The following is a 27,290-nucleotide window of genomic DNA, read 5'->3' as shown; positions in this document are numbered from 1 at the left end:
CTCAGGAGTTAGAGACAAGCCTGGACACCATGGCAAAAACCCTTCTGTACAAAAAAATACAAAAATTAGCTGGGCATCATGAGGTGAACCTGTAGTCCTAGCTACTCAAGAGGCTGAGGTGGGAGGATGGTGTGAGCCCCATAGGTAGAGGTTGCAGTGAGCTGAGATTGCGCCACTGCACACAAACCTAGGCAACATAGTGAGACCCTGTATTTAAAAAAAAAAAAAATGAAAAAAAGAGAAAATGTATTTAGTCTTTTATAAATGCAGTGTTTTTGGCTAAGAGGCAATTCAAGGGAAGGTTTTAAACATCTTCTTTCCTTTTTCTCAGGTGTGTTGGCTTTTTTGTTTCTTGAGCTAAATCATAGGTAGGCTACTGATTCATTTTTTATTTCAATTTCATTGACTTTGTTATTTGTAGAAATTCTTGGCAAAGTGTATAAGGACTGTTTTGCTAGTAATAGGTTTCAGTTATATTTGAGTTTTCATCGTTTTTAGGGACTATCTTAGAAATCACTTTATACTTTATACTTAAACCTCTCAAAGGAGAGGCTTAAGTTGGAGTGCTCAAAACTAGCTATTTAATAAATGGTTAAACTATTCAAATAAATATTACAGAGCTGATGATCTATAATATTTTTCCTTCTTAATTCTATGAAAAAGGTAATTTTATGGTGTCTATTAATTTCTTCCTTTTGTATTATGGTTAAGACAATTTATTAACTATATAATACACAGCTATATTTTATCATCTGTGACATTTTGTGAACATCCCATAAGTTAATGTCACGTATCAGAGATAATGTTCAAAGCTGTTTATTTTCTAGAAAATACTTTATGTCTAGTATTTGACCATGCCACACTGCCATCAGTATTGTAAGTCTCCTGAGAACTACTGCTGCACATGATGATATATGCATATGACACAATAAACACCAGATCATAGTTGTAATTCATGGATGAGGTTGGGCTTTCAGTGTTTTGAGCAGGAAGGACTTGATAGCTTCAGACAATTTAGTGAGTAAGGGGACGATCTTTTGGAGGACTGGGATGTAAGTCGTCTTTGAATTACTTTGTATAGAGGACTGTCATTTACTCAAAGCTGATATTTTTCATTTCTTTTAAAAGGCAGGACCTGTCAATTAAATTCTTCCAGCAAATGCTGTGAATTGCAAAATAAGTCCAAGGACTGTTCTGGCAGGGATCTTGGGATTAAACAATGAACACATTAGCCCTGGTGCCATGTTCATGGACCTTCGAGCCATTATATTACATTTAAGAAATTGCATTACATAGTGTCACAACTTTTACCAAACCATATCCTTTTGTGCTATTATTCAGTAAATATTTTTTCTCACATTGGGCAAGGAATTTTTTCTTAAATGAATAGATTTCAAAAAGAAGTTATAGGAAATGTCTATGGAAACAAAATGCGATTTATGTATACTGAATATTTATTAATTATCAACTATTAAGATGAAGAACATGCCCTTTTATGTAGTGCTTGAAATCATATTAAGAACAATTAATGGTACAACTACCACACCTTCAGAAAGAGTGGTTCAGAATCATTCTGGAACCAAATACCTGGAAGGAGATTGTCTATCACTATCACTTCAGGAATTTGGGAGTAAGGGGTGGGCACTGTTCTCAAACTGTTCTTCCTGAAACCTGTCCCTAGTGAGCTCCTACAGTTGATGAGTAAAAAGGAATTGAAAAACACTAGTCTTGCAAGTGGGGTTTGTAATAAATAATATATCTTTTGTGTCTTTTGTAATCTCATTATACATTTAGAATTATATATGAGCATTCTTCTTCCTTATGTTTTTAGTTTGAGACAGGGTCTTTCTCTGTAGTCCCGGCAGTGGTGCAGTCACAGCATACTGCAGCCTAAAATTTCTGGGCTCAGGCAATCCTTGTGCCCTCAGTCTCCTGAGTAGCTGGGACTACAGGTGTACAACACTACACCTAGATATTTTATTTATTTACAGTAGAAATCAGGTCTCACTGTGTTGCCCAGACTGGTCTTGAACTCATGGGCTCAAGTGATTCTCCCACCTTGGCCTCCCAAGGGGTGGGATTATAGGCATGAGCCATCGCACCTGGCTGACAATCTTACAATGTAAAAACTTTTAACAAGAGACTATGGATACAAATAAATTTTTAATTTCCTATCAATCCTAGAACAGTTGTGTACTTAAATGTTTATTTGGTACAGAAGCATTTCTTATCAAAGGTCAAGTCATTTGAGATTATTCAGCAGAATTAGCATGGAATGTTGGAATATATAATAAGACATATTTTGTGAGCTTAAGTAATTTCTAATCTAGTTAAAGAGATGAAACTTAAAAACATACTTTAATTAAAGAACCATGAAGGCCTATAAGCTTAAGTTGCAAAGTGTGTGAGTCTGAAGGATGTGCATCAGGCATTCAGATGGGATGAGAGGAGTGTGTACTAAGGGTCCGGGGCCCTTGGGCAAGAAGTCAGACTCTGGCACTTTGAAGCCTTGAGTCAATGGTGTGTTCCAATTGGAGTGCATCAAAGCAATACCACCAATAATGTTTGCTAATGTATGTGCTAGAAAAAGTAAATTCTTAATCACTTTTTTTTTAGATTTGAAGATATTGTCTTGTTTGCCTGTCTTCTGTGCCATAGCTTCATTGCTTGGATTTCTCAGAAATCCACATCTTTGCCATATTGTTTGAAATTGGGCTTATGTACACATACACATATACATTTAAGTATATTATATTAGCATATATTAAATGGCAAGCACACTAAATGACAACAGCTGTGACTGTCATGGTTTAATCAGAGTGTGCAAAGCTGATATTTTTAATCCATCATGGTAAATAAGAGTTTTAGTCGTCTTCCATTGTGTATAGTCTTTTATTAAGAGGTTTTCTTTTGTTGTTGTTGCTTGCTCTTTAGTTTATTAATTTGTTTTCCTTAAAATTTGCCATTGCTTTATTGGGAATCATAGATTTATTAGGAAAACTATTTGAGAAATAGCCTTTAGCGTTATCTAGTAAGCAGTAGTACAGAAGTATAAGCATGCCGTCAATACATCTTCAGGTTCACTTTTATCTTTCTGTGTGCAAAACATGACTGGGATTCTAATGTTTGTTTACAAGAATACTTAAATATGATACACTGTCCTGTAACACTTATAAGTCATCCATAGACTCAATTTAATCTGGAATAATGTTTTTAAAATAGTTTTTAATTAAGCTCAACAATAAAGTACTTATATAGTATATTCTAAGCAATATAGTCTTCTTAAGAAATTATATTCCCAGGTGTGTCTCGACTAATTTGCATTTGAAATAAAATATTTTAGGCACATTTTCTATTTAGTTTATGTATAAAAATATGTACATATTGAGCAAAAATTGTTGAAAGCTTTAAAATAAGCCGAGATTGATAATAGATAAGGTCTTTTACACATGACCCATTTATGCCTGGTGTATTTCTTCACCCATTTTAACTTTTTGATTGTATGTGCATCATTTCTTATCTCCAGTCAAATTTGGAAGTCAAAATCTCAGAATAATGCTTTAATTTTTTGGTTAGACTCACTGGGTCCTTGTAATTGCTAGTTTTCTCGATCTGCAGTCTTTGCCGGGGGGGGGGGGGGAATAAATCTAATCCCTTTTAGGCCTGTTTATCTATAAATTCTCTAGTTTTGTTCCAGTTCCTGCCATTCATTTCTGTTTTAGTGCTAATATTTTCAAGGAGTTTCTTGCGCACTTCCCATTATAAGCTGATTAAAATCCCTGTCTTGGCATCTACTAATAGAAGTTGCAGCTGCTCCTATAAACTGAGCAGTTAATAGGAAGGAATACGAAGGATTATAGCCTTTTCCTTTTCACATTGTTTTTCCTGCACCAGACTCTACATAAAAAGCTCCTGCTTGTGAAGAATCATTTTGTTTGCCTATAGGATTTTCTCTCTGCATTAACTTTTAGTGTTTTGAACCACTCAGCATTCAATGTTTTTTACTCTCTCTTAAACTTTAAGTTTTCCTTTGTGCAGCTTCTTTAATGAAACTTTCCAATCGCTTTACAGAGAATAGCTTTTTTTGATCCTCTAACTATAGCAAGACATAGTATACAAATACATTACACTATAACTGATTTCAACTTTGGAAAACTGTGTGAACATGTATCAGTGAGAAAGTCACTTAGTTACTTTTAGGAAATAACTGTGTGTTAAAAGGATTTTTAATCTTCTGTAGTGTTTATGCATCAACGGCTTAGGGTTGAACATTCTTTTGAAGCACTCATCCTGTATTTCGTATTAAATAAATTTGGATTAATAAGCCTTGTGGAAGTGTCTTTGTAATATTAATTTATTTATAAGTGAGGAGGAGAAGATCCATTTAAATACAACAGGGATAATACTTTGTTCAGGAATTATAGAGAAGAGTTAATTCCATAGAAACAGAATAAAGGAAACTCTCTATGAAGTAGAAGATAATAATATGTCAGGTCCTCATCTTTTCATTCAAGACTTAAGACAAAAATGTCTCCTTAAATTCACTTCAGCCTTGTGGTTTTCTAACGTTATGAAATATTGTCTGTTTTGAAACACTTTAAGATTTATTTTCTGATGAAATTCCTTTGGAGGCAATACATGGGTAAGAGGTGGAAGGAGAGGAAAAAAAATCCTATTAAGCTAATAAGAGAAAAAAACTTGTTAAAGTGTTATAAATATATAGAAAGAATTGAAAGGAAGAAGACATGTTAGAGAGATGAAGTGGGGAAGTAAATGAATCACTTTGGTTAAGTGGATTCTTAATTTATTGCTGGCTACTAACCATGATCTTAGTTTTCTTAATTTTCATTGTGATACATGAAACAGAGAATGGGGAAAGTCTGAACCTTACAGTAAGTGATATTTAGAATCTTAGCCATCAATATGGGAAAATACATGTACCATAAAAAAAAGCTGGGTTTTTTTTTAAGTTTGGGAGTTAAATGTACAATAATATCTTTTTGACATTATGAGAGTTATATTTTCTTAAATTAGGTACAAAAGACTCAGAATTTGACTGTTTTAAAATTAAAATATTTATTTGTGTATGTGTGTGTGACAAAAACCATAACAATGCTTAAGGAATAAAGTCAAATCAGAACCAGTATTATTCTCAATCTTGTTCACTGAAATGTTTAATTTAAAAAGACACGAATAGGCATATTTGGTGGAATATTTTTATTTCCTCAGCTGATTCTTTAAGAAAGTATGAAATTATCAGTATTCATTTTATTATAGAAAATTTGTTTCAATTTTAGTTCAATATCCAGTGGTACACAAATGTAGTATTGATTAAATGAAGTATTGATTAAAAATTACAAAACTCTTGCATCGAAGGGCTGGAAAACTGAGGTTTTCTTAGAGAAGAGGAGGATTACTGTATGAGAAAGCTAAATAATCCACATTGAAAACAATTGCAAAAACAACAGTAGCTATGTGATAAGCATTATTCATATGCTAGGATCATTTTTTTTTTTTGAGATGGAGTCTTGCTCTGTCACCCAGGCTGGAGTGCAGTGGCGCAATCTGGGCTCACTGCAAGCTCTGCCTCCTGGGTTCAAGCCATTCTCCTGCCTCAGCCTCCGGAGTAGCTGGGACTACACGCACCCGCCACCATGCCTGGCTAATTTTTTGTATTTTTAGTAGAGATGAGGTTTCACCCTGTTAGCCAGGATGGTCTTGATCTCCTGACCTTGTGATCCGCCCGCCTCTGCCTCCCAAAGTGCTGGAATTACAGGCGTGAGCCACCGCGCCTGGCCGATCATTTTTATTTAAAACCTAATTATATGAAATTGAGATCTTTTCATCAACAGAAGTTCAAGTAAAAAAATTATCAGATTTTGAGGCTTACTGGCAGTGAAATAGTGATTCCATTAATTGAAATTAGAAACTAATGTAGAGGAGAAACTAGAGTTCCTAACCTGATCGTGAGTTTGCAGTAGGATATATTGAGTTTGGGACATTTTGGAATGTGATTTTTGTGGTTTGAAAAACAGTTCTGAGCTATTGCTATAGATTTAAAGAGGATGTGTTTGTGAAAGTACTTGAGAACACCAAGGATTTATGATTATAGAAAGAAGACGGAGGCTAGAATCTTGAAGAAGAACCAACTGCAGGTATAAAAGGATACAGTTCTATAGAATATCTAAGATAGTAAAGGAAGTAAGAAGTGCCGCTAGTAACACAATAAAATATAGCCATTAAAAGATCAATTAAGAACTAGCAGGTGGTTCACTGATAGAAAACTGTTATAACAGTTTTATAATAGAAACAGTTGAAACAGAAAACAGTTGAAAATGTCTGTATTGCTTGCTGTTTTAAGTGATACTAAAAAATAGTATGCTTCGAATTTTGGGAGAGCTGCTTTTACATATCCTCTTTGGGTTTTTCTAGGATGATTTTGTTCATCGTAAAGCATCACTAGGTTGATCTTCTACCAGATGAACGAGCCTTTCTTTGCTGTTTTAAATGTTGGTGACAGATAATCCTTAATGGGTAGTGTTCACACAGGACTCTTTCAGAACAATGTATTTTTCCAGCACTAAAATCTTCTTTGACTTTAAAGTGACCTGTGAAAGATTTAGTTTCCGACTCAACAATTAATTTTGCATTACATAAATATTTCATTTGAAGTTTCAAAATGCTCGCCTTTATTTTTGGTGACAGGTATGATTTCACTAAAACTTTCAGATTTGTGACATTCATAGGATTTAATATACTGCATTTTTTGTCAAAAAGTATTTAATTTCCTTTTATCACATTACTTTTGTCAGTGAATCAAGCAATTTGGTCTTGGCTGGGTGCGGTGGCTCACACTTGTATTCCCAGCACTTTGGGAGGCCAAGGTAGGTGGTTCACTTGAGGCCAGCTGGGTGTGGTGGTGCACACCTTTAATCCCAGCTACTGGGGAGGCTGAGGCACAAGAATTGCTTGAACCCAAGAAGTGGAGGTTGCAGTGAGCCAACATTGGGCCCTGTACTACAGCCCGGGCGACAGAGCAAGACTCTGTCTCAAAAAAACAAACAAAAAATTGATTTGGTCTTTTTAAATTTGAATCTAACTTCCACATTTTTTCTTTTACACTTACATAAATTCTTAGCACTCCCATCAATTCCTTTGTTTGGGGTTTTATATTTTCAGTTTTATGAGCTTTGTTTAATATGAAAACAGTATGAAACCTAGTGGTATCACAAGTTCGTGAACAGCAGGAGCGATAAGTCACTTAAAATATGAAGATCATGAGGTTGTGTTGATTATTTTTCAATTCTCTAATCTTTTTCTAGATGACCTGCCGCTCTTCTTAAGGTAACAGCAGGGTGTGGGAGAATTGATACATGAATACTCTTGAATTGACAGATAAGTACACCTGGCTTTGGTGATGTTAACATAGCTCTGTGCGCACCCCTTTCACTACCATGACCATCACCCATTACCACCATCTCCTGAAGCAAAAACAAATCTTAAAGATTGTGAATATGAAGACATTGCATGCTTTTAAAAGTCACTTCGTTTAAGAGAAAGAAGTATCACCTGGCATTATTGCCTAGAGCTCTGTCGTTCACGTAGATTGCACTGGTATGTGTAGAGCAAAGGGCCGGAGCTTCAATGCAGCATGCTGGCTGCAGGTTGTATGCCCTGTCAATGAGTATTTGTTGATTGTTGACTGCATATTTATATGTAATTATAAAATCTAGATCTACTTAGAATATGATCCATACATGATTTATTAAAAATTTCAGCTTAATATGCATGCTAACGTATTTAATTACTGATTTTAAAATGAAATATTAAAAAAATTATAGTTTAACCCCTTTATAAGGATGCCTATTATGCTCTACTTTTTTTTATAACGTACTCCATTGTTATATTATCCTTTTTTATGGAAAGGAGTAAGTGAAAAATAAGGCGATCCCAGTTATTAACTGTCTTCTCCATTCCACTTACAACACTCAGTAGCAGGTACAGACGTGATGATGATTCCAGAGCATTATATGAGTCTGACTCCAAGGAAGATTAGAGATGCATTCACTGTATACCATTTTACCATGCATTTACTGTACTGTGCTCACTAATGGATTACAGGAGAGAACCTATTTACAATACTATTGTCAAGAAAAACTGTTTTAATTAATGTTAAGCAAAAAATTACATTGCGTATATAATACTTAAATATAGATAGTACTGGTTATTTTTTTAAACTTTCTTTAATATCCTTTATGAAATAGAAGGTCTGATGGTATTGGTCAAATGGTACAAAGTTTCAGGATGAAATGAGACTTAATGTACCAATTGGGGCAATAGTTACAATAATGTAGTGTATGCATGAAATTGGCTAAGAGGATAGATCTTAAACACACACACATACGCACACACCCACGCACGTCCCCCCACCCACTGCACATGGTAACTGTGTAGAGGTGAGAGATATGTTAAAGTAAGTCTGGTGAAAGATTTTAATTATGTCATTTCAACAGTTCCTTAGGAACTAAAAAATACAACATATGCAATCCTTGTGTTTGTTACTACTTTTCAGTCTGACCAAATGAGCTTTTTTTGCTGTTAAAAAGAAAAAAAATGTGGCACATACACACAATGGAATACTATGCAGCCATAAAAAAATGATGAGTTCATGTCCTTTGTAGGGACATGGATGAAACTGGAAACCATCATTCTTAGCAAACTATCGCAAGGACAAAAAACCAAACACTGCATGTTCTCACTCATGGGTGGGAATTGAACAAGGAGAACACATGGACACAGGAAGGGGGACATCACACACTGGGGACTGTCCTGGGGTGGGGGGAGTGGAGAGGGATAGCCTTAGGAGATATACCTAATGCTAAATGACACGTTAATGGGTGCAGCACACCAACATGGCACATGTATACATATGTAACAAACCTGCACGTTGTGCACATGTACCCTAAAACTTAAAGTATAATAATAATAAAATTTAAAAAAAAGTAGAGGAAAACTTTTTATGGTGTTTTGTTAAACGAAGCACTATTAACTTAATCAAAACAAGAACGAGGATCAAATTAAATCTATTTTATGCTACCTGACCCACCTACATCGCTCAAGAAAACCACTGCTCATTTTAAAACATATGAACTCCTGCTACAACTCACCCCAAGGGTACTGTTTACTGTTGCCAGAGAAGGAAGCAGCTTTGTCATCAATCTATGCCTGTGGTTTGGACCTTCCTCCCTGGTGGGGTTCACAATTTTTATTACTTTTTTCTCCTCTTTGTTCATAATGTCTTAATCTAGTTAGAAGTTTTCTAATTGGTAGAGTGGTGATGGTAGTGTCTTTTACAGTATAGCTTTAAGATAACTCACATGAGTGACTAACAGTTTCTGGCTCATTCTAGATGGCCCCAAATTGTTAACAGCTTTTGTCATTTTCCCTTAAAAACTATTGGAGTAAATTCATCCTTTTAAGGATGTACAATTGAGTTATCTACTATATTCTTTTCTATATACATTTTCTGATCAAAAGCTTTTTAAATTTCTCCAGAAAAGTTAATAATTTTTAAAATTATGTAATATAAAGAATTCCTAGATTGTTCTAAATTACACATTGGATATGCGTTTTTCCTGACAGTATATCAACTAATTTTATAGAGTTACGTTGGAAGTATGTGAAATGATACCCCTGTGTTCATGCTGGACCACTTTGTGTATGTGTTTGTATCTGCGTATGTATGTGTGTGTGTGTGCACGTGTGTGTTTGTGTATGCACACATGTATCTTCTAATCCTAAAGTGAAAAATTTATCCATTGTTTTGCTTCATGTTGAAAAAGTTATTTTTGGAGAAAGGGTTCTTAACCTTAATTTCATAGATAAAGTGGTTCGTAGATGGCTTCTTGGGGTCTGGTGAATATTTTGAAATTATATTCTATTGTGTGAACACTGAGAGTGTATATAATTTTAGATTGTACAGATATATAATTTTCTGATTTGACCATCCATAGCTTTCATCAGATTCTCAAAACTTTCTCAAGCCATTGGTTTAAAAGGATCAAACGTAACTTTGGTTTTTAAGTAGTTGGTTCAGAAGTTTAACATGCTTGAGGAATTTTGAAGGCTAGTTTTATAATTGGAGCAATTATAAAGGAACAGAGGATTATAGACATTATTTAGAAAATCATGTTAAGGTTTGTTTTTGTCTCAAAACTTTCTTCATCATTATATTCTTCTGTCTGGGTCATCCTTACTGGCATGCTCTTTATCATAATGGTGCTACTATATTGTACTGCCGTACACCAGAATATCAGTTCTAAACATTACCTTTCAAACCCCACATCCAGCACAGAAAAAGGCCATCTAAAAAAAGTTTTCATCTTGGAATTGTGGTGAGGAGGGGAATTGTGAAGAGAAAATCTCAAATTTATTAATGATTAGTATACACGTTTTTCCCAAGTCAAGCCAAGAAAATGGCATTTTATTTTTAAAACAATATTTGACTTTTGACTTCAGAAAGGAAAAAATAATTTCTTCATGTATATGATACTTTTTTGAAGTTGCTAGTTTTATTTCAGGGATCTCATATATCATGGTGAATTAATTACAAGTATGAATTTAATATAACTCTATTCCATAGAAACAGATTTTATGACACAGTAATCAGTTGCTGGTGTCTTTTTGTAGAATATGGGGGATCTCAGTCAGTTCTTAACACAGTGGCCTTCAGTAAGCAATGGTAGTTCAGAAACCAACCCTTACGTTACCCTTTTTATCCACCAAATTTTATTTGTAAATATGTTTGCAGGTGAAATATAAACTTTTTTCTTAGGCAGTTTAGCCAGTCAGCAAATATTTATTGAATGTCTATTATGTGTGAGGCACTGTGCTATGTGTTAGGAGATACAGTAGTTAAAACAAACAAATGAACTAAACCAAACCAAAACAACAACAAAAAAAAAACAAGAAACAAACAGAAGCTTTGGCAAAAAAAGTGATTTTATTAATTAAATTATGCACAGATACTTTAAAAACTAAGTAATCAAATAATTAAATGAATATATATGTGAAAATTGAATTCATTGTGAGGGATATGAAATGTTTACTTTAATGAAGATTCCGTTTTTCATATTTTTAACCCTAATCAGTAAACACATTTGGAATGATCTCTTGTCTTCTCTAAGTTAATATGAAATTTACCACTTTTTAAGAGTATCAAATTCGGAAACGGTATTTATAATCTGAAGTAGAATTAATGTTAACCCTACTGATTCAAGCAGTGGAGTGAAGCCAGAATCCAGCAAATCATTAATAATTGGTAAAGATGTCTCTTACTTCATTGGTAATATTAGAAACACCCCACAAATAGCCCACTGAAAAGCAGTAAAACTGTTATTAGGATCATATTAGTTATTAAAGTTATTAGGATTGTTACTGTTTTTGTTGTTTTACCTATTTTAAGATAAAGTACTGTAAATATAACAGCTATTGCCAAGTTTACGAAAACAAAGAAAAAGTTACACTCAGTGGGCTGAGTTGAATAAAGAGGCAATAGGAAAATATACACTTGTGAATTAATCACACAAACATCCAAGTTGAAAATTTTCCTGGAGTAGTGTAATATAGTGGAAAGAAAATAGTATTTAGACTCAAAAGATTTGTATTGAAGGTTTATGTTGTCATTAGGAAAATTATAGTGTCCAATTTTTCTGAGGATATTCACAGTTTATGTCTGTTTGTCTGACATAATTAATAACATCACTCTCTTTTATTCTCAAAAATGTATTGTTTAGACAAGATATTATATGATGACCCTTATTTATTGTGACAACTAATTCTGTTTTCATAATAATTAAGTGTGCATGATACAATTAGTTTTTATTTGTTGTTTTAGCTGGTAAAAACTTATGTATGAGAAGGTTTTTTGTAATCGGAAAATCATTGTAAGAACTATAAAGAGATATATAGGCCGGTTGTGGTGGCTCAGGCCTATAATCCAAGTACTTTGGGAGGCTGAGGTGGATGGATCATGAGGTCAGGAGTTCAAGACCAGCCTGGACAAGATGGTGAAACCCCGTCTCTACTAAAACTACAAAAATTGGCCAGGCGCGGTGGCAGGTGCCTGTAATCCCAGCTACTACAGAGGTTGAGGCAGGAGAATTGCTTGAACCCAGGCAGCAGAGGTTGCAGTGAGCAGAGACTACACTCAGCCTGGGTGACCAAAAAAAAAAAAAAGAGAGAGAGATATAAAGATGTTTGTATTCATTTGGGCAAAGTGATTAAGGTGACTATAAAATAGAGTAGTTTTATTTTTATCATATCACTCTTAAACAATTAACATTGGTGTTTTTTGGATTATTTGTGTAATGTCCATTCTCTGAAAGTGTGTTGTGTTGAAATCAACTCACAGACCATGACAACAAGCAATATTAAAACTTTGACTTTGCCTTTGATAAGGATAAGAGATATATTTCATTGAATTAAAATTCAATGGGTTTACTAAACTGAGTGAGAAAATGGAAGAATTATTTTGTAGTTTCATCAGTGTTCAATTTTGAATGTTCTTCAGTTTATTCTCTTTATCATCTTCAAGAGGTACCTCATGCCTTTCTATTAGCTTTGAAAATGAAAATAATTTTATTATTTCTGTAAGTCATTATCAGCAGTCACAGATTTTAATGTTCTTCCCTATTAATTTGATCTTAAGTGTGCAATTGTCAAACACTTCTGTGCGGCTCTATTCATGAATCCTGTTTTATTTCAGAGGATTTATTTTATTTCTATAAAATGGTTGCACCTTTGCTTTTAAAATTTCTTCCTGGAAAGCTATTGGAGGATTTGTATTAATTTGAAACAAAAGAAAACAAAACCAATTTTTACACTAGCAAATGAATTTCTAACTTCAAGGTCCCTTTATCAATAGCAAGAAGAAACTTATTCTGCCTAAATCTGAGAAGTCTTTAACTCACCATCGGGAGGACTACAAAACCTTGGCAAGCAAGAGTCACCTTACCATATGGAACTTTTAAATATGTAGTTTCTGGGACAAGATGTTAAGGGATAATAATTGCTACTTTGCAGGGTTACTAAAAGCATTGAAAGATAATGTATATGAAAGTATCTGGCTATCTGGCTAGTAACCTGCAATTTTGAGTAGATACTCAATAGCTATTAGTTGAGTTAATGAGCAAGATCTGGGAAGAATGAAGAGTCAAGGGAATAAATAATGCTCTTTCTTTTATTCCAAATAATGCTCTTTCTTTTATTTTTTTCTATGCCAGCCAAGACCCGCTCCCTTAAAGATTAGTACAAATGTCCATGAATAAAAGTTCATTGACTGACTCAGATAGTCATTTTTACAAGCTTATGTGTCTTTCCAATCCTTCAAATTTTTTTAACTTCCAAAATCTGAAATTGAAGATTCTGAACCACCTAGATTAGGATTTGAGGTCACCAAAAGACTCAATTTTACTATCTCCATCTACTGGCAGGGAGGAACTATATCCAAGCATCTGGACTGGCATAGAAAAGAGGAGAAAGAACATTTAAAAGGTAAGCAAAACATATATTTTTATTTACTCTGAGTTTTTAAACTTTTCTTATCAGAAACTCTGTTGTACTTTCATGTAATTAAGCTTGATACAATGAACCATATTAGAGCAAGAGAATTTGTTTAGGTAGTACAATACTCTTATCTGATTCTTCAACATGAGCAAGTGTGGATGTGAATGCCTTCCTTTCATAATGGGAGTACTTTCTGTCTTTGCACTTAGTAAGTTTCCATTAGTCATTCCAATGCCCTCTTACTGTTTTCACTCATACTCCTAATAATCTTTAAACTGCAAAAATATCTACATTCCCACTTCTGTATATTCTCTGACATGTTAGAGATAGTTTTACCTGGCAAATTATTTTTATTACCATCATTTAGAAAGAGTAGAAGTATGTTTCTCAAAGTTGAATTTATTATTCTGTTGTTTCTTATATTTTTTCATTGTCTGTTTATAATTATTTTAATTGGGCAGAAAGAACTAAATAAGTTTCTTGTTAATTGACCAGTAATAATCATATCAGTTCTTTTTAAAATTGATATTTTGCTTCTCCCTCAAAAATCTTGAAATTTCCTTGGTTTACTTTTCACTATGTTCAAAAGTTGCAGTATGATAACTGCTATAAAAAATGCTTTGAGGGTTTATGTGGTTGTGCAGTAATAGATCTTTAAGTTTAAATCATATATTTTAAATAGTTTCATATTTTAAGTCTTACATTATGCATATCTTTCTTTAAAAAGCCATATCTACACTTGAGAAAAGAAGTAAAAGACATTTGTCAAGATAATTAGTATTATTACTATTGCTGCAATTAAATAAGTATAATTTGTGCATTTTTTTTCCCCAATTAGTTTTCTCCTCCACGCCCCATGTCAGGTGTTTGTTCATATCTTTGCTTTCTTTCTTTAGATAGTGGTACATTTCTTTTAGAGGGATGGATGGATTTATAAGGAACATAGTGGAGAATTTTCAACTACAGAATTAGATTTCATGGAAAAGAATTGTCAAGGAAATGGTATTCCAACATGTCTGTTCACTTGCTCGAAGGTCGTGAATGCAGCCGGTCCATTGGCTGGGTAGGGGATTACACTCACATAAACAGTGCAAATGCCATAAGGGAGGACACTCAGATCTTCTTGTGGCATCTGACAATGTCCAGTCTGACAGATAACTCTTCAAAGTTGGCCCTGAGATCAGAAGACAAGGAAGTAGGTATTTTTCAATAATGTTGAAGGAACTAGTGATAATGGGGTGTTAGAGAATAATCTCACCTTGCTAACAGAATTTTGGTGAGCCTCATAAAGTCAGTTCAGTCTCTATTTTGAATAAAAGCATATGTCTTCTCAAATTTATTCCATTCTGTCTCAACTCCTCTTTTAGTCCCACTGTCCCTTGATCTTCAGATCAATTTGAAAGCTGTTGTCATAAAGCTAGCTGTTGCTGAAGAATTTTGCTAGTTGTTGTAGTCAAGCCAATTCTAGAATAAAGGATACTTAAAATCTTCATGTTTAAGCTTTTCACTCTTTTTTTTTTAATAGGCCAGCTAGATGATAAAAATAATGTGCACTGAGGTGGAATAACAGCACAATTGGGTATTCTCATTGGTATTAAAAATGTCTTTGCTTTGAGAAATAAAATTTAAGCAACCCGTCTTCCCACAAACTATCCAAGCTTTCTTATTAATTTATGGTTTTAATTTCTTTAAAAACCTAATGTTTATATTTTTCGTATTTTTACATCACTTTAAGATTGACAAAAATTGTTACAGGTTGGGAGTGTGGGGTGGGGAGGTAATTTTTCTAGCAGGGCTGAATGGATAGGACGTTCACGAGCATATTTTGTTTAAACTTAGCCTTTGAGGGGCAACCATGTCCCAGGATAATTGCCCTTTATTTATACCTGATAGAGTTATGTGGAATTACTGCTGAAACCAAACATCTTGCTACAAATATAACTTCCAAATTTCAAATATCATGTATGCAATTGTAAACACTTTAGCACTTATTGACATTATTTAATCACATAAGATAGAAGGACATGATTTGTATAGAAGTGACCAAATTTAGTATTTTTCTTGCCCTCAATTAGCATTCCTAAGAAAATCATAGGTTCATCACGTATACATTATATACATTCACTTTTGAAGCTAAAATGCTAAATGGAACAGGAAGCAGTAAACTCTCATTTTCAGCATTAATATATTAATCTGAATATAGTAAGACTAAAATGAATGTTTCTATTTTCTTATTTTTTAAAATTCATTTGTTTTGCTCAATTCAGAGCTTAAAAAGAGAATTTTAAGTATCTTTTAAATATTCATTAAAAGCATAAACTGATGGGCTTATTTGCATTTTTTCTATGAAATAGTAAATTTGTTTTGGTTATCTTTTTGTTGTTACTTTCATTGGTAAATTTTAAACATCTTCCTGTCAAAATGTCAGTACTTTATCTAGATGTTGTATGCTCACAAAGTAATAGGTAGCTACTTTCCATATTTTAAATTGCTTGTAAATTCTGCTATGAATGTTGTAAATTATATGTCCAACACAGGTAGAAAATTAACAGATGCTTAGTCTCCAAAACAGATGAACTTCTTTATTGAAAATATTTTCCTTAAAGTTGTTTGTTTAAAGGATATATAATGTGAATTTGTGGTTAACCACGTTAGCCAGTTTTTGCCACAACAGTATTATTAGGTGTAAATGTATTATTCTGCTTCAAATATTTTAGAGTGCCTAATATTTTATGTGAACTTTCTAATTTTAATTCAATAAGACAGTTGATTACATATTTAAAAAATCAATAGTGAACCTTTAAGGTGAATGCTTCTTTTGTAATATGAATTACTCCTAATTTTTTTTCTTCCACATTCTGGTTTTGGCCTCTTTAATGTACAATTTAACAGAGTAAAAAACTTATAGTATTGACAAACATGTTTCACTAAGTGGGGTGTGCAATTGTGTGTGTATGCAATTATATTCATTACTAATTGGTATGTAATAAAGGCTTTGAGGAGATTCTGTGTGTATATACTTGGCCATTTATCCTATTTCATAATAGGTAAGAAGATTATTGCTTATTTTTCTTCCATAATTGAGCCTTCATTTTAAAACGTCATATCCCATTGTATAGAACAAAAATAAGATTATTTTTTACCATTACCTTAAGGCAAAAATGCCATGTTGTCAAATCATTAACATTTCTATATCACATGCTTCAGTGCCAGAAAAATTTTATAGATCCTCTCTGCTGAGTCTTTTATGATGCAAATTGGGATATTTTCAAGGGCAGAAATAGTGGCACGCATAATAATAATCGCACCAGGATAACAGACTTAAATAAGGCTATTCCAGGTAAACCCAAACATATATTCACTGTATAATTATTTTGGCTGTAAGTATAGAAAGTTCTAACTCTTATTGGCTTAATAATAAAAGTTGTTTATTTATTCACAACACTGAGAAACCTAGAGTTGCAGTGATTTTATTGTGTTATTTGAGATCGGATCTAGCTGCATTTTTCAATACTACCGTATATCTGCCCACTTTTGTGCATCAACTTTTTCATTAGGCTAGAATCCATTATGATGGCTAAATCGGTGCAGGAGTTCGAAATCTCACTTCCATACCCGAAATTGTCTTGTCCCCAACTTTTCGGAAAAAGCCATTGTATTTACTCTGATTGGCCTATCTGAATGGGCTTATATTGATTTTCTAGGAATACTTCTGGCTAGGGTCAGTTCGACCTTTATTCAGTGGCTACTTCATTGTGGTGTTGAGGGATGATGAGAAGATGCTTGCTATATTAACATTCCTTCATTGCATATGGAAGCTTTGTTGTGTACTTCCTGAACACAGGCCCCCATTTCTTACCAAAGCTCACAGACAAGAGGCTGGTGGTTGAGTTCCTGTACTTCTTATTAGATTCATGAGAACTTCAAAGTGTTTTTTAAAGACAGCATCAAGTCAAAGAAATGGTAAAATTTCTGCAAAGTTGCTCCTTTTCCTCCTTCTTTAATTAAGCTGTAGAAGGAAATCAGAAATTTGAAATCACTATCTAAAAATCACTGCTTCTTGCTTAATCAATTTGATGTTCGTAAAATCAGAAGGGTTATACAGATGACCAATGATGTGTTAAATCTTACATATGTCTTCTTTTTGATGACATCAGGAAACCTAGTATGTGTGGGTAAATTTTCTCTCTTATTCTATTTGAGTTAAACAGAATATGATGGCCAGTGTTCTTCCATTTACTTATATACTGATTAGTAATTCTTTTATACAAATATCATTTCATTTGAACTTTAAATCAACCTGTGATTAGCTCCAGTTTATCAAAAAAAAACCCTCAGATATCAAGTGGCTTGCCTAAAATAACAGATTTTATTATCAAATAGATCATATTTTACAGTTTAGATAAAATAATGACTACAACTGTGGCATTCTCAAGGTGTGGTACATTATAAAATGTGTTCTATTTTCAAAATAAGTAGGTATATTAAGAAAATGGCAAATCTCAATAATGCGTACTCTAAGTCCTATCACTTTCTGCTGAAATATGTTTGTAGGTTATTACGGATGAACTTTGAGTAAGACATCAAATGTAAACTAAGGGACTTTATTAGGGTCTATAAATTGTAAATCATATTATCTTTATCATATACAGTGTCTGGAAGTTCAGGAGTGAAGGATGAATTGTTGAAGTGATATGTAAAATTGTTTTCTGCCACGTTTGTATAATCTCAAGTTTCTTTAGAGTATCAATAGGTATTAGGTGGTGCCATGTGCCAGGAACAGGTTATGGGCTTCAGTAAATACAGCTGACCTTCTAGGAATTGTAGTGTGGTAGAAAAGTGAATCCATAATTATGATTAAAATATTCACTCCTAAAGAGAGTGTACACCAGGAATCAGCTATTGCCTTCCAAAAGAGGTAACATCTGAAACTGGCTCGTTTACTAGTATAGCTGGTCCAGGAATGAAACCAAATTACAACCCTAGAGGTTATCGCATAAAGAGGACAGGACTTCATTTTTAAGCACCTGTAGAAGTACTTGAAACATAATAGGTTCTCATTATATAATTTTTGGTTATTTCTTAATTTCAGGAATAAAGTGATTAACTGTCTTCTGGGATAAGCTCAGGAGCCACAACTGGACATATTCTAAATAATTGTAGTAGTTCCGTGGTTTACTGAATATAACAATCACTTTTTTTACTTTTCCTTAGTGAATATTTATTTGTGTAATTGGAATAGTTGGAGGTAACCAACACTAGCTTTGTTGTTTTATCGTGCTATTTGTCTTAAAGATATGGGAAATGATGATAAAGCAGAAACTAGAGTCTCTTTTCCCTCTAGCCCATCATTATACTTTTATATTAATAGAATTTAAAATATTAAGCATGTAAATGGAGTAATTCTATATAGTTTGCAATTGATGGAGAGAGATTTGTTTGCTCTGTGGACCTCAAGTATACCTTCTCTCTACAGAATCAAATAAGATTAGGATGAAATTACTCTGCATTTCCTAGGCAAAAACACACCAGCTCATGGAGCCAGTGAACCTATATGTGTATATATATGTCAATGATTTTAACTAACAGTTGTTACAAGTGAATTTTGTTAGTTGAGAATTAAGGAGATTGAAAGCAGATGCAGAAATAGCTATATCCACAAACTAGCAACATTAGGATGTAGAAAAATTATCACAGGTGAAAAAAACAGTGAGCATAGCAAAGCACAAATTAAATGGGTGAATGTGTGTATTATCAATTTATAGAGTAAGAATGGGGAATACATGCATCTCACTCTAAGAGAAATACATTTTTACATAGTTTGAAAATAACACATATTTGCAAGCAAATACATCCAAAATGTCACAGGACATCCGTGAGGCCGATCTGTTTACTGGTGACATGTTGCTACAGTCGTGCCTACATGAAACAGAGGAGCAGAATCCACAACTGCCAAACTAAACCAAGATTAGAGACCTACTTCTTTTTACCTAATTTTAATCTACCATTTCTTTTCTGCTAAAATCAACTTAAAACATTAGCATAAAGACATGGATGATTTTTAGGAGTTGTATATTATCCAGAAACTTCCTCGTTAGTGTTATCTTTATTAATAATGTAGCATTTTGAAGGATTATAATTTGAATTGCATTTTATGATTCTCTTACTACCACCTTCTTTCACCCATAATAAATATTTTTTTTAAAGGAACCAAGAGTATGTAATGCATGGTAAACATTATAGAATTGCTTTGATTTTAAGTGCTAAACTGGCTACTTACAGATATATAGTGATTCTATATAACTGAATTGTATATATACACATATAGTCAACAGTTTTACAGTATTTACATTATTAATCTCTCCTCTTTTCCTTTTTTAAATTTTTTATTCAGTTTAGTTTCCAGTACCTCTACCTTAAGAGGAGTTGGGTATGGTAATCTGAAATTGTCTATAATTTTTAAAATGTAGTATTTATACATATTTTCATTTTTCATGTCAAGCTCGTTATCTAAGATGTACAAGATTGATTCTTGTTAAGTGTGCAAGGATCATGTGATAAATATTTTAGTGATTTGACTATAAACTTTTTTTTTTTGGTAATTTGAGTATACTGTCTGTTGGATATAGGAAAAGCAAATGTTCAATAAAATATTCTCAAGTGGGTACTTTTCTCATCCCTAAAATACTAGTAAAGTTATATGTTCAAAAAAATGACTGTTAAAACAACAGAATATAAGCACAGTGTCTTAATTTGGTAAACTTAATGTTTGTTGCTTCTTTTTCTTTCTTCTTCTGATTATAGGCCTAGTTGCTTGAGATTTACATAAAACTTTGACAGTCATCTGCAAATCATAAGTGTTTGGTGGCAAACCTCCTTGCATTTCAAGGTGAATTTTTTGGGAGCAGTAATTTAACTTAAAAGAAAATTTACAATTTTTTTTTAACCACAAATAAGGCCCAGATTTTCAGTCTTTAAATTATGTTTAATTATAGTCCAATTGAATAGTGAATTATAAAGGAAAAAATGTAAACACAAACTTAAGTATATATATTTTAGCCATGTGCTTTATGACTGAAGATATAAAAATAGAATTCAGATCTTTTAATAGCTATGTAGTTTTCTCAATTATATGCCAAACACTGATATATTTGTAATGAGTGCCTTGGATAAAAGGCATTTGTTTTGAAGCAAAATAGGGTAGATGCTAGGTTTTAATAAATCTGATGGGAAAAAATAATTCATTGAGAATACTAGTTGCCAAAATGAGAAGGATTATTTTTATAAATTACTATAAGTACCTCTGAAATATGTAGATTATCGGAAGAAACTTTGGACAATAGGGAGAAACTCATTTTTGAAAGAAATATTTGAAAATAGTTAATGAATTTACGTTTCAAGAGTTTATGATTATTACTTTCTTTTTAATGTTTTGCTTTTTTATTTTTGAGGCAAGGTCTTGCTCTGTCACCAAGGCTGGAGTGCAGTGGTGCCATCACAGCTCACTGCAGCCTCAACCTCCTGGGCTTAAGCGATCCTTCCACTTCAGCCTCCCAAGTAGCTGGGACTGAAGGCACATGCCACCATGTCCAGCTAATTTTTGTTATTTTGTCTAGAGACAAGGTTTCACCATGTTGCCCAAGCTGGTCTCAAACTCCTGAGCTTAAGGGATCCATCTGCCTTGATCTCCCAAAATGCTGGGATTACAGACAGGAGCCACAGTGCCTGGGCCGAGCATTATTTTCTTAATAAAATTTGTCTATGTGGAGAATTAATCTAACTTTATAGTTCCTTCTGTATTCTTAGGAGATACACTGGTGCTAAATGATATGCGTAGAAAAGGCGTTAATTATTTTATATATATTATTACAGCCAATAGCAGTATCAAATATTAGCATCTATTAAGAGGAAACATGTCCTGTATAGGGTGCTTAGTGCTGAGGAAAAATTTTAGCACTGAGAAGATTGGTAGCATTCAGTTATGTAATTATATCTCATAAATAAAAACGTTACAATTATTTGGGGTAGTTTAGGATTAAACAGGTTGTCCTTTAACCTTAGTCATAGTCTAACTAATATACAACCCTTGACATTGTGTCTTTCAGGAAGTTTCCTAGAGCAACATTCTTAAATTGTATTTTATTAATGTGAAATAATGTTAACATATTTTGATTAACATAAATACTAAATGAAAAGTAGCTGCAGTTACTGCAATTAGTGCTGACAATTGTGAGCAACAAGAAATACCCATAATTCAAACAGCTTTGTGTGCGATAGAAGGTGTATTAGTTTTCTAATATTATGTAAGAAATTTCTACAAATTTAGCAGTTTAAAATATCCTTTATCAACTTCAGTTCTGTCAGTTAGGATTCCAGGCACCACGTGACTGGATTCTTGTTCAGGGTCTTAGAAGATTCAGATGAAGGTGTCCACCAGACTAGACTCCTTTCTGGAGGCTGTAGAGAACAGTCTGCTTCCAAGCTGACCAGGGTCCTCAATCTTTCAGAACTGAGTTGTTCATTTCCTTGCTGGCTGTCATCCTTAGACTGTTGTCAGCTTCTAGAGGCTTCCCACATCCATTGGCACATGGCTTCCTGCATTTTCAAAGCCAGAAATAAAGAATCACCCTCCTGTTGAAGTATCTCTCACACTTTGAAATTTCTCTGGGTTTAGGAAGGACCCAGTTTATCTTGTGGGCTCACTTGATAAAGTTAGACCCACCCAAATATGATTAACTCAAAGTCAACTAACCTAATCATGGGAGTAATATCCCATTAGATTTCACACACTCAAGGAGAGGATTATGAAAGGATGAGGGACAATTGGAGATCATTTTAGAATTCTACCTATCATAAAGGAAGTGAGATCACTAGTGCGAAGATAAAAGAAGATACAGACTTTAAGATATTGAGTAGAGAGACAGAGAATAGGTTGGGGGAAAGGGACTTAGGTTTCTGGAAGTGAAATAAATGAAGAAGAGGAAATGGCAGAAAGCTATAATACAAAGACAAAAGGAAGAAAGAAGAAAAATGTAGGGTTTAATCTAAAATGTCGTCATTTCATAGGACTTAGTAAACTCTGTTACACAGCTTGATGGCACATATCCAAAAGGCAGTGAATACAATGATACTTACCTTATTTTGGAGAGTAATTAAGTATATATAAGACAGTGGATGTTGAGGGGCAAATGACTGAATAATGGTGCTTATAAAGTAATGGTAATCTCTCCATGATGTTACTGCAAATACAGTGTTCAGTGTTGTGCAGCATATCTCCAAATTATGAATACCAATGAGGCATTGCTAAAGACTGTTGTGATATTATGAGTATATAAAAGTTGCACTATAAAATTGTCAGATATCCTACCATGCATATCACTTCATGTGTTCAATGTCCAGTCTAAGGCTTTTACTTTTTTTAAAATAAAATAGTATTAGAAATTCAATAAGGGATATTTAAAAGTTTTTGTTGTTGTTGTTGTTGTTGTTTTTCTCATTGGAAGTTAGCATCCTTACACGGAATTTTTTTTTTTTTTTTTTTGAGATGGAGTCTCATTCTGTCGCCCAGGCTGGAGTGCAGTGGCGGGATCTCCCCTCACTGCAAGCTCCGCCTTCTGGGTTCACACCATTCTCCTGCCTCAGCCTCCGGAGTAGCAGGGACTACAGGCGCACGCCCCTGCACCCCGCTAATTTTTTGTATTTTTAGTAGAGACGGGATTTCACCGTGGTCTCGATCTCCTGACCTCGTGATCCACCCGCCTCAGCCTCCCAAAGTGCTGGGATTACAGGCGTGAGCCACCGCGATGGCCCTTACATGGATTTTTATGGCCTGGAGCCTATAACTAGCCTAGTTCTTACATTTTTTGGAGTGGTTCAATGACTGCTTATTTTATAACTTATCAATTGTGGGTTTCGTCTCATTATTAACTCTCAACTGGTTGGGTATAGGAATACTTCTTTTCTCAGCAGTGCCAACTTGCCCTTTCTCTCAATTCTCTCCCCAACATTTTAATAAAAAGGAGGAGAGATATTATTAACAGTATATTTTAGCATTTCATAAATGTGAAAAGGTACCTTGCCTAATAAACTTGGAAGCCATTTTGTACTATACTCTGCCCTTGGAGATTTAGAATTCATATTTGTGTATTCATGCATTGAGAAGTGCTGCAACATTTTTTATATTTTAATATTTTCATGTACTGCTAATCCCTTATAACAAGAAATTGAGACCATTATTTTGATCTTGCTTTACTTTTCAGAGTCATTTAAGATTTAGGTTATTTAGTAATTCCAGTTCACTTGAAGCTCTGAACTTGTATTGCATACCTTTTTTGTTTTTCCCAGAAGTTATGGGTCCAAATAATGAGCTGTTATTAAGAAAATTTTGCCAGCTCAGTTCCTAAAGCAATGGTAATAAAAAGAGGTTAGAAGCTGTAAATAGTGTATCATATGGTATGCTAATTGACATTTCAAAGATCAGTGAGAAAAGCTGAAAACAGTCTTTTCTACCTATCCACTTCTGCCTCTTTTATCCTCACATTTCACTTTCTTCAGCTATCTTAATACCCTTCTTATTTTGCCATATATAAAATTAATGCAAATCTTTGAATAATTAGTTGATTGTAGCTCTTTAGCTTTTATTTTTAAGTTAGAGAATTAAAATCATTATTTGTATTTTTTAAAATAGAATTATATCTTGTGTATTTTTATTCTAAAATGTCTCATATTTGATAACTTCTCAGAAATTTGAATGTTAACTCAGCTTTATTGTGATTTTAGGACTCCAAAAGAGTTTGTAGTTGACGTTTCAGTAATTAAATTCCTTAAAAGAGTAATTTGCTATGTTCCTTCAAGTATAAATATGAAACAGGTTTTTATTCAATAATGATAAAATAATCTTTTTTCTGGATCAGTTCTGGAAAGAGTGGTATTTGGCATATATCATATAAAACACACTCAGCACTTGTCTGAGGTAAAGTGCGAATAATAAACACTTGCTTTGATACCTATAATTTTTGAAATCTAAATGTATGTCTATGTCTATGTTTTTTGCTTTAGGAGTACAAGATCCTCAGCATGAGAGAATTATTACTGTGTCTACTAATGGAAGTATTCACAGCCCAAGGTTTCCTCATACTTATCCAAGAAATACGGTCTTGGTATGGAGATTAGTAGCAGTAGAGGAAAATGTATGGATACAACTTACGTTTGATGAAAGATTTGGGCTTGAAGACCCAGAAGATGACATATGCAAGTAAGTGATCATACTTGAAATCCCAACAATGTAACAACTGTTAAAAGTCTTTCAAATTGCTTAATTTTGATGATCTGATTTTAAATGACATCTTTTGTTTTATTTTTCTGATGATCTAAGAAATTTCCAGCCTTATTGAAGCTATGTTTTATTTGAAGTCTTCATTTAAAATCGGAAGACACATTGTGCATACAAAGTCACTGTTTTCTACCTACTTCTAAAAGTATTTAATATAATTTATGGTAAAAAAAGCATACATGGAATAAAACCATTTAAAATAAGGATTAGAGAATACAAAGCTGTATAAAGGAATGTAGTTGTGCTAGAAAACCAAAGTTGCGGTTACTGCTAAAAATCTTATATTTGACCTTCCTCATAGCCAAATCAATAAAATAAATGATAAGCTACTGAAAGAAAAAGTTCTATCCACAGGTACATATTACCTGGATACATACCCATGCACAGGACTAAGAAGTTTGAATATTATATCACAAAGAAGAAATATAGTTCAGAAAGCAGCATTAGATATTTAGGCTAACGTTATGCCTTGCCAGGTAGGAATTCGTCATAATTATCCTAGAAGCGTTCATGAACCAAAGTCAGCTGGAGTATTTCACCCACGCAAAAGACCACCTACTGTATGTCATACAAATATTACTCTGTAAATCCCATATGAATACACTTGTCAAGGTTGGGTGGTCTTACTGAAGATTTTTCACTTCAATGACATTTGTATAACATGAAAATATTTTACTTGAACTTCTTCACTGGATTTTTTATTTTCTCTTTGATATACAAGTTAAAAGAGAATTTTCATCTCATGGTATATTACAGATAAATATTTCAGTACAAATGAAATAAACTTTGTACTTGCTGTCATCACAGTTTTTATCTTTAGCATTTACATAGTTACATATTCTTCACATTTGTTCTTTCTGTGACTGTGCATTTCATGTTGTTGTTTTTCCTTACATCTATAATTTTAGACTTTGAGAACTAGAAGCTACCCTGATTATCTTTAGAAGACTACAAGAGGAGTAAAGCAGATGCCCTAGATCTCATTCAGATTTGGTACCTAAACAAATGCTAAACCCATTTTTCCTAACACCTATTTAGGCAGTTTTTCATCATGCTGTACTGCACTTCTTGTCTTTTTTTATATATAAACATAATCTTGTCAAAAATTACAAGGGGTGTAAGATTTTGCCCTACTTGCAAAGTAGTGAGTAATCCTATCCCTTTTGTGGATGCTAATGAAGACAGGAGACTTCTGGGTCGGAGACAAAGGACTTCATTACAAAAGTAGCAGTCACTGGAGTATTATTAGCACTTTCTTGTGCTTTCTCCTAGAGTTCCAATTCCCACAGGTCAATACCAAGAGAGCCATGTGACACCAGCTACCCGTATTCCTTCCTAATTACACCTTCTTCTTGTCACTGCAAATATAATCATTGTCCTAAATTTTGTTACTCATTCTCCTGATTTTCTCTATAATTTCATAAGAAGTACATATTTCTCTATGTGTGATCTTACAAAAATACTTAATTCCTTGGCTGTTTTGAAATATGTATCAATGGAGTAATACCATGTGCTTTCTTTTATGATTTAACATATGTTTCAGAACAAGCAAAACTAAAAAAATTATGCTTTTAAAATTAGTTCATATTGAGGCAGATAGCTTATTAGATCATTTGTTGTCTTTGACGTATAATATTTCATCATAGAAATAATCAACCTTTTTTGTGTCTTCTGCTTTGAGGAACGTTTGACTTGTTTCCAGTTCTCCTTGTGCAAAAGAGCAATAAAACTTTGAGACTTTCTGACAATGGTTTCAGTGTTTTAAGACATTTATATTTTCAGCTTTACTAGGTAGAGTTAAATTGTTTTTTCAAAATTGTCAGTTTATACATTTCCCAACAATATACAAAAATTTTTGTTGCACAGCATTCTCACCAACTTCTGATCTGTCTTTTAAAAAACTGTAATATGGGTAAGTGTGAAATTGTACCTTATCATTGGTTTTATTTTGTTTTTCTGATTACTAATAAGGTTGAGAAATTTTTATATTTATTATCAGCCATTCATATTACCTTTTTATCATGCCTGCTCATGTCTTTTGCTCCTTTTGTATTGATCTGTTTGGCTATTTAAATTTTACCTTTAATCTTTCTTTATTTATCTGGAATTTATTTATGTTGGTGGTGTGAGGTTTTTCAGGAGGGTATCCAATAGTATGCCAGCATCATTTATTGAATAGTCATTCTTTTCCCCAGTGAAGTGCAAAGTCAGCTGACTTGCAGATCGGGTTTCTATATGTAGTCTGCTCTGTTTCTTCTGTTACTTTGGTCAATTTTGTTTTTCTTAAATGAATGACACTGTCTTAACTGCTGTAGCATTCTAGAAGCTTTGTGATAAGCAAATCTCACCTTATTTCATTCCCATTTTGGAGCATTGTGGATGTTTTGCTTTT

At 33.4% G+C, this 27,290-nt stretch overlaps 1 protein-coding gene across 2 annotated transcripts in view; it reads left to right on the top strand.

Moving 5' to 3' along the window:
- Positions 1 to 27,290, top strand: part of PDGFC (platelet derived growth factor C) — a 211,165-nt gene that overhangs the window by 96,564 nt on the left and 87,311 nt on the right. For both annotated transcript variants that reach the window (XM_034959316.3, XM_003822558.6), the window contains exon 2: positions 24,625 to 24,820. In XM_034959316.3, the coding sequence (XP_034815207.1) occupies positions 24,625 to 24,820 (196 nt within the window). The remainder of the gene's footprint in view (positions 1 to 24,624; positions 24,821 to 27,290) is intronic.

Source organism: Pan paniscus, chromosome 3 (assembly GCF_029289425.2).
Source record: "Pan paniscus chromosome 3, NHGRI_mPanPan1-v2.0_pri, whole genome shotgun sequence".
In the NCBI taxonomy this organism is placed as follows: Eukaryota; Metazoa; Chordata; class Mammalia; order Primates; family Hominidae; genus Pan; species Pan paniscus.
This window is presented reverse-complemented; position numbering and strand designations above follow the sequence as displayed.